The 16,377-nt window shown below is 43.3% G+C and overlaps 1 protein-coding gene across 1 annotated transcript in view; it reads left to right on the top strand.

Moving 5' to 3' along the window:
- Nucleotides 1-16,377, top strand: part of PTPRT (protein tyrosine phosphatase receptor type T) — a 708,336-nt gene that overhangs the window by 537,461 nt on the left and 154,498 nt on the right. Inside the window, exons 12-13 of the mRNA XM_030212174.1 lie at nt 3,005-3,041; nt 14,353-14,488. Coding sequence (XP_030068034.1) covers nt 3,005-3,041; nt 14,353-14,488 — 173 coding nt within the window. The remainder of the gene's footprint in view (nt 1-3,004; nt 3,042-14,352; nt 14,489-16,377) is intronic.

Below are 16,377 nucleotides of genomic sequence, written 5' to 3'. Positions count from 1 at the left end.
ACTACCACGATGTGAGAAATCTTTAGCCAGTATGGACTTTTATTTAATATTTTTGTAGTGGAAGGTAGTCTCTTGTGCCTGGGATAGCATTGCAAGACGGAAGTTCAACCATTTCTAGCATGTAATCTGGTGCTAGTCCATAGGGTTTCGCTAGTATTCTATAATGGTACCTGTTATAGAAAGGCTTCTACATAGAGAGTTGCATGGTGGCAGATATTTCACCCGTCCCCACCCATCCTCGCTGGAATCGCCTCCATCCCCACCCCATCCCCTATGCTAAAATAACCCAACTTGTGGTAAAATAACCCAGCGTGGTAAAATAACTCTTCTTAACAGTTGCCCATGTTGATAGTAACATAGTAAATGATGGCAGATAAAGACCTGTACGGTCCATCCAGTCTGCCCAACAAGATAACTTCCCCTTTCAATGCTTATGAGGATTTCAATGCTGTCAACCATATCCATTAACTATTTTAGTGCTATTTTAGGGGTCCTTTCACAAAGGCACACTGAAAAATGTCTCCCGGTGGTGTAGGCGCGGGTTTTGGCTACGTGCTGATCCATTTTTTAGCACGCCTGTAAAAAAGGACTTTTTTAAAATTTTTGCCGAAAACAGACGTGTGGCAAAATAAAAATGAAAATTGCTGCGCAGTGACGATCCTAGGTCGGCTGCCACCCAGGACGGATCGCTGATGCGCCCCCCCCCCCCCCCCCCCGGGTGCATTCTTAGCTGCTGGGAGCAGCCGCATGGCTCTCTGCTTCGCTGGCTCCCTGCTCCCTCTGCCCCAGAACAGGAAGTAACCTGTTCCGGGGCAAAGGGAGCAGGGAACCAGCGGAGCCGACAGGCGCGCGGCTGCTCTCTGCACCCCTCCAGTAGCGTCCACCCGGGGTGGACCTCCCCCACCACCCCGCCCTCGGTACGCCGCTGTTGCTGCACATCCATTGTGGGTCTGAGACCTTACCGCCAGCCATTGAGTTAGCGGTAAAGACTCATAGCGGTAACCATGTGGTAATGACCTACGCGCTCCAAATGCCACTTGGCGCGCGTCCGTTACACGTGCCCAAAAATAAAAAAATATTTTTCAGACACTTGTATTGGATGCATGCCAAAAGTGAAATTACTGCAAGAGCCACACGGTAGTCGGGTGGTAACTCCATTTTGGCATGCGTTGGGCGCGCTTAGACGCTTACGCAGCTTAGTAAAAGGGCCCCATAATTTCTGTGGCACAAGGAAAGGATACGTAGGCTGGCCTGGCACTACACTACCGCGGGAACCCTGCAGGACCTGCTTCCATCCCTGCAGGAGTCCTGTAGACATGGAGGGGGAACCCTGCGGAACTTCCACTAACCCCATTCCCATGCAGCTCTCTAGTCCTACCACGCGTTCGGAGTACCTAAATGGAAGCCCCTGTTTGTAGAATTGTCCTGAAAGTGCTAGATTTACATTTTGGGCAAAAGAGAGCAAAAAGCCTGCAAATCGGTGCGCTTGCATGCAGTTTTGAAATACAGCATCTTTCGCCCAAACCCTTTCCTTCCTGGAGTTTTTTATACAGAAATACCACAGTTATCAAAGCAACAGATGGAGCGATGAAAGGAACCATAACTGATTGTGTGATAAATGCATGCATCCCGGGAGCTCGGCGCTGGTCCACATGCATTAGCACTGAATTACCACAGTTATCCAAACAGACAATCAGTTTTTATACTGGAAAACGATTCAACAGGAAAAAAATATTGCACCAGCAAAAATTTATTCAAAAGTCGCACTGGGAATTTTGTGCTTGAAACAGTGATGAGCAATTCAGTCCTGACAGGCCAGAAGTATCCACAATGAATATACTTGAGACATACTATATTTGCTGGCCCTGCTTTCAGGGCTCAATCTTCATCTTGTTTGTCTTTAGATATAGAATTTTCAGCTTCTTCCCCTAGGCTTTAAGTAAAATATGAAGTGGAAAAACACAAAACGTGCAAACAGCTTAGGCTAGATATTCAGAGGGGTTATCCTTTGTTTGCTATTGATTACGATTGTGTATATTGTTAAATTATTTGCTTGTTTTACTTTTCTTTTTCCTCCTTTTTCCTCCTTTCTACTTCATTCATTCTACATCTATCTTTATTAAACAAGTTTGTTTGCTTTATAGTTACTTCTTTCTTTTTCTTTTTTCTTGCTTTTATTATTTTAAGAGATGGAACTGGGCAAGGAAAGGGGAAGGAAACAACAGAAAGCGATGAGGCCACAGTGACCCTCACAACACCATGTGCATAACATGTTCCTTTCTCTTTCTTTGAATTTTTTTTTACTGCGTTCACCGCTTTGATCTGCTAAGTTAGCAAAGGCGGTATAGCAAATACCAAGAAACTAAACTAAACAGCCTTAGATGCCCGTCAAGACTGCCTAATTTAAAATTCAGGACCTGATATTCAAAAAAAAAAGCTGAGCTCCTAAATGTATGATCTATTTTTAACCACATTTATGAGCTTAAGAGTTCAACTGAAAATTCATTTTAATTTAAAAGCTTAAAAGTTGTGCTTGCAAATTAAGGCCTGCCATTCATTTTCCTCGATTTATGAGCCTAGTTCTGAAAATGAGTGCTTGAGAGCAGGGAAAAAGTTATGAGCTTAGCACTCATTTTCAGAACCAGGCTCATAAATCGAGGAAACGTTTTAAAGAGGCCAACTTAAGAGCATGTCTCTCAAAGTTAGGAGTACAAATCTTTTGAATATTGGGCCCACTGATCTGACCATCACCACTGTAAGCAAACATATCTCATTGTTGATATTCTGAAAACATGATGGGTTCTAAGCCTTTGAGACCCCAAATTGACCACTACTGTAGTGAGTGCCTTTGATAGTCCAATAACCAGTTTATTAAGAAACTCACTGGCCTTTTATACGTGAGTTCTCCTTTCAAACCTAGACTTCACAAGTTATCAAAGAGTTTTACTTTAGCCCTCACCATATATAAACAAATAGTCATTTGTTTTTCTTTTGCTCTTTACAGGAGACCAAAATCAACTGTGTCCGTCTGGCAACTAAAGGTATGTTCAAGTTCTTCCCAACTCTACTTTGATGTTGTCAGAGTTGTTAGATGTTCTTGCCGCATGTTGCCAGTGCAAAAACATCCATTTGTCTGTGAATTTTAGAACAGGATCTAGGTCAGCTGATCCTTTTTTTTAAAACACTAGCAGAACTTGAAATGTCCTAACCTGGATATCTTCCTTCCGATTTGAACTTCCTTTCTAAAACATCACTCTACATGATTTAAGCACAATTTCTGTCTTAAATGTATATTTATTTATTTGTTGCATTTGTATCCCACATTTTCCCACCTATTTGCAGGCTCAATGTGGCTTACAAAGTACCGGAGAGGCGTTCGCAGACTCCGGTGTGATCAAATGCAAAATGGTGTTGTGGTAAGATAGGTTCTCGTGGAACAGTTTCGTTAGGGTATCATAAAGCACAAGGGTTGTGTTATGCTGTTACGTACTTTGGTTTTGATGTGTTGCGGAGTTTGAGCATTTAAGTTGGATCGTTAGGGTATGCCTTTTGAAACAAGTTAGTTTTTAGTGATTTCCGGAAGTTTAGATGGCCGTATGACGTTTTCACGGCTTTCGGTAATGCGTTCCACAGTTGTGTACTTATATAGGAGAAACTGGATGCGTAAGTTGATTTGTATTTAAGTCCTTTGCAACTTGGGTAGTGGAGATTTAGGTATGTTCGTCATCGTGCTGGCTGAACTCTGAACTTATTAAGCAGGGACCTAAATACAAGTCAAAAGTGTCATTTCTACCAAATTATGGGGTTGGGATTTGATAATATTGCCTTTCTGTGGTTACAATCAAAGCAATGTACATATTGTATATAGGAACATATTTTGTACTTGGAGCAATGGAAGGTTAAGTGACTTGCCCAGTACCACAAGGAGCTGCAGTGGGAATTGAATTCAGTTCCCCAGGATCTCAGGTCATTACTCCTCCACTCACTTTTACTAAGCTGTGCTAAAAAGTAGCCTTAGCATGCCCTTGCACGGACCTTTTCTGCCCACTAAGGTCATTTTTAGTGCAGCCGGATTTTCCATTTTCAGAATTAATGGCCACATGCTAATTTTCTACTGACTGAGGACTAAACCCCAATGTCAATGAAATCTATTAAGTATACCAAAGTGGTTTGCAGATAGTATGGTGATATCTTTGTGTGTGAAGGAGGAAAAAGCCTCTGTATCGTATGACCCACGGGGTGAAATCTTCATCGGCTTGAAAAAACCTCCCGGATTTTAATCTAGTATTAAGTGTTCTGAATACATAAGCATAGAGCACTTATCTTAGTCTTTCAGCATAAAACTTGAAACGCTGGTTCTAATCTTTCTTCCTACGGGATCCCGTTTCGACGTGTAGGCTTACTCAAGGAAACCGACCTCCTGCTTATGCTGGTGTGTTAATGCAGCTTCAATTTTGTCCGCTGTCACAAAAAAGTAAGCCTACACGGCATGAGAGTGCCAGCATCAGCGGCTGAATCGTGCCTGCTGACTTAAATGTTGCTCAGACAGCACAGGCGTGAACTCGTACAGAAAACCTCTTGGGCTACCCATGCTTGGTATCTCCAACTGTCCTTAAAACAGAGGGGGCATGAGCTAAAAGTGAAGAGGTCCAGGATCCTGAAGCACCCCCGTAGCTACACTGTTTCTGATACAGGGGGAAATAAACCCCAAAGTTTCAGAGGTTTTTTTTTTCATGTTTTCAGGTCATAAATCACATGAAATCTCACTGACATTTCCAGTGTTATTTCAAGTAGAGGAGTGTGGTAGCCGTGTTAGTCCACTCTTAAGGTTATCAATAGAAATCAAACAAAATAAAATATGGAAAAGAAAATAAGATGATACCTTTTTTTATTGGACATAACTTAATACATTTCTTGATTAGCTTTCGAAGGTCGCACTTCTTCGTCAGATCGAAAATAAGCAAATGTGCTAGCTGACAGTGTATATAAGTGAAAACATTCAAGCATTACTATGACAGTAAAATAGATACTATTGGAGATTCTACATGGAATGTTGCTATTCCACTAGCAACATTCCATGTAGAAGGCTGCGCAGGCTTCTGTTTCTGTGAGTCTGACGTCCTGCACGTACGTGCAGGACGTCAGACTCACAGAAACAGAAGCCTGCGCAGCCTTCTACATGGAATGTTGCTAGTGGAATAGCAACATTCCATGTAGAATCTCCAATGGTATCTATTTTACTGTCATAGTAATGCTTGAATGTTTTCACTTATATACACTGTCAGCTAGCACATTTGCTTATTTCCGATCTGACGAAGAAGGGCGACCTTCGAAAGCTAATCAAGAAATGTATTAAGTTATGTCCAATAAAAAAGGTATCATCTTATTTTCTTTTCCATGTTTTATTTTGTTTGATTTCTATAGATTCTACATGGAATGTTGCTATTCCACTAGCAACATTCCATGTAGAAGTCGGCCCTTGCAGATCACCAACGTGGCCGCACAGGCTTCTGCTTCTGTGAGTCTGACGTCCTGCACGTACGTGCAGGACGTCAGACTCACAGAAACAGAAGCCTGCGCAGCCTTCTACATGGAATGTTGCTAGTGGAATAGCAACATTCCATGTAGAATCTCCAATAGTAGCAACATTCCATGTAGAATCTCCAATGGTATCTATTTTACTGTCATAGTAATGCTTGAATGTTTTCACTTATATACACTGTCAGCTAGCACATTTGCTTATTTCCGATCTGACGAAGAAGGGCGACCTTCGAAAGCTAATCAAGAAATGTATTAAGTTATGTCCAATAAAAAAGGTATCATCTTATTTTCTTTTCCATGTTTTATTTTGTTTGATTTCTATTGATAACAGTGTTATTTCAAATGAATGCACATCCCGGCCAGTGTAAAAGTACATGTGTTGGCTTGATTGCATGTACTTTGCTGAGTAGGCATATACAGGGATGGAGTCTGGCCAGAGCACAGGCGAAGTTTACAAGTAGATGCGCAGATTATAACGTACAATAATTTATGCATGTGCTGAGATAATCAAGGAATGGACATGTCCACCTGCTCTTGAGACTGAAATCTAGGTGTGATTTCTGTTGCTTACACTAGTATTTTGTAGACGGTTTGGCGCCTATTTGTCTTTATTAAAAAATCACCTAAATAGGTGCCTACTTTCAATCAAACAAGATGCTCCCTTATAAAATTACCCTTCACGTGGCTGAGGTCAGTGGTCTTCATTCATTTTTAAGCTAGGGCCACTTTGGATTCTAATGAGGGAAAGGGAAATGGGACTTTTATACCGCCTTTCTGAGGTTTTTGCAACTACATTCAAGGCGGTTTACATATATTCAGGTACTTATTTTGTACCAGGGGCAATGGAGGGTTAAGTGACTTGCCCAGAGTCACAAGGAGCTGCAGTGGGAATTGAACTCAGTTCCCCAGGATCAACGTCCACTGCACTAACCACTAGGCTACTCCTCCACTCATTCCACCAATAAGAGCCAACCTCATCAGTGATGTCACAATGGCTTGATTGCCCGATACTTGGCTCACTTCTGATATTGTGATGTCATAAGGGAAAGGGGGGAAGGGAAATGGGACTTATATACCGCCTTTCTGAGGTTTTTGTAACTACGTTCAAAGCGGTTTGCATATATTCAAGTACTTATTTTGTACCAGGGGCAATGGAGGGTTAAGTGACTTGCCCAGAGTCACAAGGAGCTGCAGTGGGAATCAAACCCAGTTCCCCAGGATCAAAGTCCACTGCACTAACCACTAGGCTACTCCTCCACTGCTGAGGGAAAGTCACCAACTATCTTCCCACATGGGGCCAGGACACTGCTGGCCAGTGTGTGTCGATGATATCCATCCCCATCAGCCCACCTTCAAGCTTCACTGGGAAGGGGGGTATCCTCAAGGTTATGAGCACTTCCAAATGCATTCTCTTTTGTCTATTAAGAAATGCCTTGTCCTTCAAGTACGAGGGGGTTCTTCCCTCCATCCACTTTCCCCTTTCTCTCCTGAGCCTGGGTAGAGAGGTAGAATAGCAGAAAAGAAAACCAAAAAGATAATGGGGACTACCACCGAGGTCTCCGGGGACCGCCATTGAAGAACACTGGCTTAGGTGATCAGGAACATGAATCTACCTTTACAGACAGGTACAGCACGGGTGAAATATAATTTGGGTAAATTACCTAAATATACCGAAGATATGCTTATCTCCCAGTGGCATACTTAGCCTCATGCTGTCGTTGTTCATACACTATGCTTTTAACTTTCTTAAAAGTCGGGATCTCTTGAAATTTGATGAGAACGTAGTTTCCTTCAAGGAAGTGGAAAGATTGAATGAAAAATGCTATTAGTGATAATGTGATGTAAGGAAAAGCTATTGAGGACCGAAAGAGAATCAAAGAAACCCTTATTTAATGTCATTTGAAAGCAAATACAGTTGTCAGTCATGAATTCATGCTGGCACAAAAATTAACATTTTCTCTCTGGGTTATTGATGCTGTCATCTTAAGTCAACCGTTTCTGGTTATGAAGATGATGGAGCCGAGCAATGATCTAACAAAAATTGTAAAGAGATTGATTTTCTTTACTAACATTGATCTTTGCCCACACTGACACCTAGGGCGCCTTTGACCAAGCTTCAGTAAAGCAACTAGTGCGCGCTTACCGCGGATCTTTTTACTAAGCTGTGGGGTTGTCCCCTTTTTTTGTCTTGCTATCCTAAATTTGATTGTTGCATTGTTCAATTTTGTTTCTGTATCTGTGGCACACTGTTATATCATGTACCTGCCTTTGATTCAATAAAGATACTTTGAAAAAGTGGTTTTACTGCACGCTCTTTCATGGGTTCCCCCCCCCCCCCCCGCGCTAAGGCCATTTCTACCACAGCCATAAAAATAGCCTTTTTAAAAAATTAATAGCCATAACACGCGGCCATTAAAAAATTGTGCTGCCTAAGCACTTACCGTCACCCATTTTGTAGGCAGTAAGGGCTCGTGCAATCTTCCTTTGCTAAGCAAGACAATGTAGCTGCACTAAGGAATCCTTTTAGTCAGCTGTGGTAAAAAGGGGCCTGCGTGTTTTTAATGCGCCCTCCGGCCTCCAGTTACCACAGCGGGTTACAGGCTGTCTCTCTTTTTTTTTTTTTTTTTTAAAGAAATGGCTGTGCTGTAAGTGAACCATCAACCACTTTGTAGGCAGTAAGGTCTGATGCAGTCTTTCTCTGCCAAACAGGATAATGTAGCTGCACTAAGGGGTCCTTTTACTAAGCTGTGGTAAAAAGGATCTCTCTTTTTTTTTTTTAAATAAATGGCCGCACAGTAAGTGAACCACTTACCCTGCAGCCATTTCAGGGGGGAAAACTTACCACCACCTATTCAGGTGGTGGTAAGGGCTCCTGCACAAACCCTGTGGTAGCCTGGCAGTAATTCAGGATTGGTCCGCAGCAAGCCGGTTGCCGCGCACCAACCCTTTAGTAAAAAGGCCCTTAACTGTCAAAAGTCGTAAAAACAACGTATGACCACCTAGATTTCCGGAACTCACTAAAAACAAACCTGTTCAAAAAGGCATACCCCTCCGACCCAACATAAAAGCCTGAATTTTTTTTATTTTTTGTTACATTTGTACCCTGTGCTTTCCTACTCATGGCAGGCTCAATGCGGCTTACATGGGGCAATGGAGGGTTAAGTGACTTGCCCAGAGTCACAAGGAGCTACCTGTACCTGAAGTGGGAATCAAACTCAGTTCCTCAGTTCCCAAAGTCACCACCCTAAGCACTAGGCCACTCCTCCACTGTTGCTACTATTTGAGATTCTACATGGAATGTTGCTATTCCACTAGAAGTCGGCCCTTGCAGATCACCAATGTGGCCACGCAGGCTTCTGCTTCTGTGAGTCTGACGTCCTGCACATACGTGCAGGACGTCAGACTCACAGAAACAGAAGCCTGCGCAGCCTTCTACATGGCCACCACCCTAACCACTAGGCCACTCCTCCACTGTTGATACTATTTGAGATTCTACATGGAATGTTGCTATTCCACTAGCAACATTCCATGTAGAAGTCAGCCCTTGCAGATCACCAATGTGGCCGCGCGGGACGTCAGACTCACAGAAACAGAAGCCAGCGCAGCCTTCTACATGGAATGTTGCTAGTGGAATAGCAACATTCCATGTAGAATCTCCACCAATAGTAGCAACATTCCATGTAGAATCTCCAATAGTTGCAACATTCCATGTAGAATGTCCAATAGTAGCAACAGAACCTCAAATAGTAGCAACATTCCATGTAGAATGTCCAATAGTAGCAACATTCCATGTAGAATCTCCAATAGTATCTATTTTATTTTTGTTACATTTGTACCCTGCGCCTTCCCACTCATGGCAGGCTCAATGCGGCTTACATGGGGCAATGGAGGGTTAAGTGACTTGCCCAGAGTCACAAGGAGCTGCCTGTGCCTGAAGTGGGAATCGAACTCAGTTCTTCAGTTCCCCAGGACCAAAGTCCACCACACTAACCACTAGGCCACTCCTCCTCTGCAACACAACAAAACCAAAGCTCGTAATGGATATAACTTAACGCTTCTTCTCTAAGATCCCCTAATGTATCTGTCACACATGAACCTTAATCTACCACAACATCACCTTGTATTTGTTCATACCGCAATTGGCGAACGCCTCTACGGTACTATGTAAGCCACATTGAGCCTGCAAATAGGTGAGAAAATTTGGGATACAAATGTAACAAATAAATAAACTGATTAGAACAGGAATGCCCACTGTCCACCCCTGACACACCCTCTCAAAACAACAATTACAAATATTTGTAGCATGCTAATTTTACAGTTACTGCAGGACATCTGATCTAACCCCACATATACCATTTTAAGTTGCTTTAGGCCTGCGTTAGCTGATGGTGCAGTTTGTTTATTTATTTATTTATTTATTTGTAGCATTTGTATCCCACATTTTCCCACCTATTTGCAGGCTCAATGTGGCTTACAATTGTTCCGTAATGGTGATCACCAAATTCCAGAAAGAGAGAAATACATAGTTAAAATATAGAGGTGACAGAGTGGAATTAGGTAGTCAAATAAATAAAGTTCATTATCGTACTAAGAAATAAAAGATAATTGGATAAAACTTCAATCGTAGTAGATTAGACTTGAACAATCAGGAATAAAGAGTTAACGTTTTGTGTAGTTCTGGTGTAAATTTTGTTATTGGTATTTAGGATGGATCTTTGTGGCATGCCTTATTGAATAAGTTAGTTTTCAGTAATTTTCGGAAATTATTTATGTCTTGTGTTGTTTAGTGAGAAGGCCAATCTTCTATCCACTGATCTTTAGCATTGACTTAGTGGTAAGGTCTCATGCGTTAATCGGGCAGTAATCGTCAGTGCGCGTACACTGACTCACATAAAAAATGGAATTACCGCCCAGGGCACGCGGTAGCCGGTCAGTAGTTCCAGACTGGCATGCGTTGGATGCACATAGGCGCGTTACGCACCTTAGTAACAGGGTCCCTTAGTGTGTATGCAGAGATATTGGCCTACCAAGCCCCTATAGTATGGAAGGATTTTTTTGTATATAATTTGTATATGCTATTCAGAAAGCAGGTAAAGATGACTCTCTTTAAAAGATCTTTATGTTAATTTTTGTTTTAATTTCTATATAAGTTTTACTGTAAATGTTATATTTGTTGTAATTTCCCAAGGGAATGTGTCAGTTACGTAATATTCAATTTTGAATATTTGTAAACCGCTTAGAACTTGTTTTGGTATAAGCGGTCTAGAAATTCAAATAAAGTAACTAGATTCCTTCCTACTTACTCCCAGAGATAAGCAATGGCTATTCCCAAGTCTATCTTAATAATGGTTTATGGACTTTTCTTCCAGGAATTTGTTCAAACCTTTCTTAAACCCAGTTATCATGATTGCTTTTACCACTTGCTCCAGCAACTAATGCCAAAGCTTAACTATGCATTGAGTAAAAAAATATAGAGAGTGCACTCCATTTAAGTGCACGTCGGATAAGCGCATGCTCTGTTTAACTGCGTGCCGTACTTCAGTCCCGTTTTTGGTGCCATCAATTTCTATGGGGACAAACTTTGGTTTAGCGCACCACTGATAAGTGCAAGATTCGCTTATATGCATGGTTTAAGACCGCTCATCTGCAGGAAAGACTCCGTATAAGCGCATGGGCGGAATATGGAAGCCAATTTCAAACAACATTATCGGGCTCTTGTGCTACGTCGTCTGATGAGCGTTATGGATGACCAGACTGGCAAGGATAAACGTGCTGTTGAACTGGCTCATAATCTATCACTGTTGGATTCCCTACATATGCAGAAAGAAGCCTGGAATCATGTTACACAGGCAACCATTGTGAACTGCTACAAGTGGGCAAGCTTTGTTAAGGATGTGGAGAGGGACGAAACAGATGCAGCTATTGCAAACGCGTCAAATGAACAGGCTATTGACATCCCAGCCGGTGTTACTGAAGAGGAGTGACATCACTATGTAACTGTTGATTACGATCTACAAACAGCTGACGACAGCACTGAAGTCCAGATATGCGCCTACACACAGGCAATGGCTGATGATGAAACAGATGATGAAATGAGCAGCGAGGCACATGCTGACAAAATTCAACAACCTCCTGTCACTTTTGCAAGAGCGCTGGAGAGTCTCAACACTGTGCGGACCTAACTGGAGGCCACCGGATGTCAGTGCTATGACAGATTTTACCGTCTGGCAGACGTAGTCTATGGAACTCACAGACACAAGAGTGTACAGAGGACTATGACTGATTACTTCAAGTAAGCCTAATGTCAGTTAACGGAGACTGTATAACGTCAGTTAACGGAGACTGTATACTGTACATATGGTTAACTGCATGTATTTCTTTGGTCCTGGACCCTTGCACTTAAGCGGATTGCACTGTATTTTGTCCTATTTGTTTTAAATGTATTAGCAGGTAACTTCATAGTGTTCCTTAGGTTTTCTAATTTTTTGAAAAAGTGAACCATTTGTATGCAACCTGTTCCACTCTACTCTGGATTTTATGGACCTCTGTCCTATCTCCCCTCAGCTGTTTCATCTCCAAACTGAAGAGCCCCACTTCCTACTACTACTACTTAACATTTCTAAAGCGCTACTAGGGTTATGCAGCGCTGTACAATTTAACATAGAAGGAAAATCCCTGCTCAAAGAGCTTGCAATCTAAAGGACGCGTGAGCAGTCAGACCGATAGGGGCAGTCTGGATTTCCTGAAAGAGTTAGGTGCCGAACGCAGCATTGAAGAGGTGGGCTTTAAGCAAAGACTTGAAGATGGGCAGGGAGGGGGCTTGGCGTAAGGGCTCGGGAAGGTTGTTCCAAGCATAGGGTGAGGCGAGGCAGAATGAGCGGAGCCTGGAGTTGGCGGTGGTGGAGAAGGGTAATGAAAGGAGGGATTTGTCCTGTGAACGGAGGTTTCGAGCTGGAACGTAAGGGGAGATGAGGGTAGAGAGGAAGTGAGGGGCAGCAGACTGAGTGCATTTGTAAGTAAGAAGGAGAAGCTTGAACTGAATGCGGTATCTGATTGGAAGCCACACTTCCCTAGCTTCTCCTCATATGAGAGTCCTTCCATCTCCCTTAATCATTTTGGTTACCCTTCTCTGCATTCTTTTTTAAAGATACAGTGGCCAGAATTCAGCCAAATCTAGCACTGTATTTAAATATTTTAATTTTGGTTTTCAGTTTTAAGTATTAGCATATTATTCTATGCTGTTCAAAATGTCCCTCTATGAACCCTGAAAACCAATCTGCTACCCCAAAGCCACAAATTGAATATTACTATTCCACAGCATTCTGAGTGCTATCGGCCTTGTGGGATTACACAGTTCAATGGAATCTTCCTCTCTAATGAAGCAGACAGGTCTGGAACTGTGTCACTTCATTGGCTCCCTATCCATTTCCGCATACAGTTCAAACTCCTCTTATTGACTTACAAGTGAATTCACTCTGCAGCTCCTCAGTACCTCTCTTATCTCCTCTCTTACCCTTTCCCTATTTCTTCTTCCCTGTTTCTTCTATTCTTTCTTATCTAACTTAATTGTAATTGTTTCACCACTGGTCTGGCGATAGCCTAATCGGTAGATTGTAAGCCACTTTGAGCCTGCTCACATGTGGGAAAAATGTGAGCTATAAATGTGCTAAAATAAATAAATCTCTCCCTACATTCATTCCCGGGAGATCTGTTCCCTGGGTAAATCTCTCTTATCTCTACCTTTCTCCTCCACTGCCAACTCCAGACTCTGTTCCTTTTATCTTGCTGTACCATGCCTGGAATAGACTTCCTGAACCAGTTCGTAAAGCCAGGGCCACCGAGAGACTGAGCTGGGCCCGGGGCAAGGCCCCCCCCCCCCCGAGGCCGCTGCCCCCCAATCGTTACTCAGGCCAACGGCGCCGCAGTCCCCGGTCTCACCCGCCCACCCTCGGCTCCGTCGACAGCCCCTCTCCGTCTGCCACCGGGCCCCAGCATACAAATTGATTCAGCAGCGCCTCACCTCTGTGTGAATGCACAGCGGCAGATCGCTTCCCTTCGGGCCTTCCCTCCCTGTGTCCCGCCCTCGCGGAAACAGGAAGTTACATCAGACGAGGGCGGGACACAGGAAGGGAAGGAAGGCCCGAAGGGAGGCAATCTGCCGCTGCGCTTTCACACGGAGGTGAGGCGCTGCCGAATCGATTTGAATGCAGGGGTCCCGGTGGAGGAAGGAGAGGGGCTGTCGACGAAGCCGAGGGCGGGTGGGTGAGACCGGGGACTGCGGCGCCGGGCCCCCCTTGGAGTCCCGGGCCCAGGGAATATTGTCCCCCCTGCCCCCCTCTCGGCGGCCCAGCGTAAAGCTCCAGCTCCAGCCGTCTTCAAATCTAGGCTAACAGTCCACCTTTGCTTTTAACTTCTAACTCCTGTTCACTTGTTCGGTACCCTTGTCCGTTTTATAATTCCCACCTTAAGTAATTCCCTTATCTCTTATTTGTCCTGTTTGTCTGGACTAATTAGATTGTAAGCTCTGTCGAGCAGGGACTGTCTCTTACATGCTCAGTGTACAGCACTATGTATGTCTAGTAGTGCTATAGAACTGATAAGTAGTAGTAGTAGTGGAAACAAAACATCTCAGGAGAAATAGGGATTCATAGGATGGTAATAGACAAAGGCAAATTGAATCATCCTAAAATAATTCTAGTATCTGTCTTTCTATTATTTCCAATGTTTTAAAATGGCAAAATGATTTTAACTGTTTATTCTTCCACAAGTTTTAATTTTTTTTTTTTATTTGCTTTCCCTCCGCCGCACAAGGAGCTTCCACCCAGAACTCCAATTCAATAGAACCAGAAAAGCAGGTTGACAACACTGTAAAAATGGCTGGCGTTATTGCAGGACTTCTCATGTTCGTTATCATTCTCCTTGGAGCCATGCTTACTATCAAGAGAAGGTAAGCTGCTTAGCCATGCTGGGTCATAGAAGTATTTCATTTTTCCATGGTCTTGAAGTTTGTGTTTCCTGTACATATTAATGCTTATTCCATACTCGGGGGGGGGGGGGGGGGGGGGGGTCCTTTTACAAAGCTGCAGTAGGTACTAGGGTGTGCCCCAGGACATCCTGCAGTGATTTTACGATGTCCATGAGCAAATCCAGGGGTGGCCACCTGAGATGAGGAATGAGCTGCTGCCCCGGCGCCTCCTCTGCCGCCCCCGCCACAATCTTACTTCCCCCCCCCCTTCCTTTCCTGACCCCCTTCCCCGATTTACCTTTTCTTTTCTTCTTTTTCAAAAGGCAGAGGCAGCAGCAGCAGAGATTCCCATAGGCTGCCCTGCCCCGCCGGTCCCGGCCCCTTCTCTCTACTGTGGCCCGCCTCTGAGGAAAAACGAAAAGAGCAAAGCTGACAAAAAAAGTCCCAAATCAAAGGGTGAGGTGCAGTATTTATTGTAGGAATCAATCCAACTTATTTTCAAAAGAGAAAAACGCCTATAGTGCGACCTAAATCGGGAGACAGACGTTTGTCTCGCAAAGGCGCCCAAATTGGTATAATCGAAAGCCGATTTTGGGCGTTTCCAACTGCACTCCGTCGCGGAAACGAATAAAGTTGACGGGGCGTGTCGGAGGCGTGGTGGAGGCGGAACTGGGGCGTGGTTATCAGCCGAGGAGAGATGGGCGTCTTTAGCTGATAATCGAAAAAAAGGCGTTTTTACCGCGATTTTGGGTCACTTTTTTTGGACCCTTTTTTTCACGAACAAGTCCCAAAAAAGTGCTCCAACTGCCCAGATGACCACTGGAAAGAATCGGGGATGACCTCCCCGGACTCCCCCAGTGGTCACTAACCCCCTCCCACCAAAAAAAAACCCACTTTAAAAACTTTTTTTCCAGCCTGTATGCCAGCCTCAAATGCCGTAGGCCCCTCCATGACAGCAGAATGTGTTCGATCCTGTCACAGCCTTTCCCTGGGTCAGATGTGGCTCTCGGGTGCACTACAGGGTCACATCATTACATTGTGGTGGGTGCAGGGTATTGGGCTCTGTGATTTCATTAGCTTGTGTTACAGTCTCACGATGTTGGTAGTTGGTAGGCTCTTCTCCCATGGTGCTTTTCCCCCTGCCTACTGGGTCAGAGTGTGCCCTGTTGTGTTTCCTGTTGTAGTGGCCATTTTTGTAAGCCATTGCTTTCCAAGCAATGGAAGTAAAACCCGGCTGGCTCAATCCGTCCTCCTTTTTCTGGAGCCATATGGTAACCCTAGGCCCGCCCCTTCACAGACCCGTTCTCGGAGATAAACGCCCATGGAGATAGGCGTTTCCATTCGATTATGCCCCTCCTTGTCTCATTGAAGGTATAAATGATTCAACCCGTGCCATGTTTTGTTCGCAAGGCCTGCTTCAGGAGTCTACAATTAAGACACATATAATATATAACAAACAATAAACCACATAAGATGCATAAATATCAAAATATAAATACCTATAAATCTCTCAAAAGATATTGAAGTGACCAAAATCAAAATGGATAAAAATCTCTTAAACAATGAGAACAATAAAATATTATAGTCACAATCGTAAACGTATTTTCAAATGAAAGCAATAAAAACTTAAGCAGTAACATTATAAAAAGATAACAATGTCAATAAAATGTAAATAAAAGAATGACAATATAAGTGATAGTATAGTCAAAGACACTGGCTAATAAACATGCATACATACCAATACCAAATATTTCATTTGACATAAATGTTCTTGCCAAGCAACGTAAATAATTGCACTAGAAATAAAGGTCAAAATTAAACATAAATTGTAAACTTTGAAAATGTGTACATCTTTAAAATTGTTTAAATGA

Source organism: Microcaecilia unicolor, chromosome 8 (genome assembly GCF_901765095.1).
Source record: "Microcaecilia unicolor chromosome 8, aMicUni1.1, whole genome shotgun sequence".
NCBI classification, from domain to species: domain Eukaryota; kingdom Metazoa; phylum Chordata; class Amphibia; order Gymnophiona; family Siphonopidae; genus Microcaecilia; species Microcaecilia unicolor.
The sequence above is the reverse complement of the archived record's forward strand: the minus strand, read 5'-3'. Positions and strand labels throughout refer to the sequence as shown.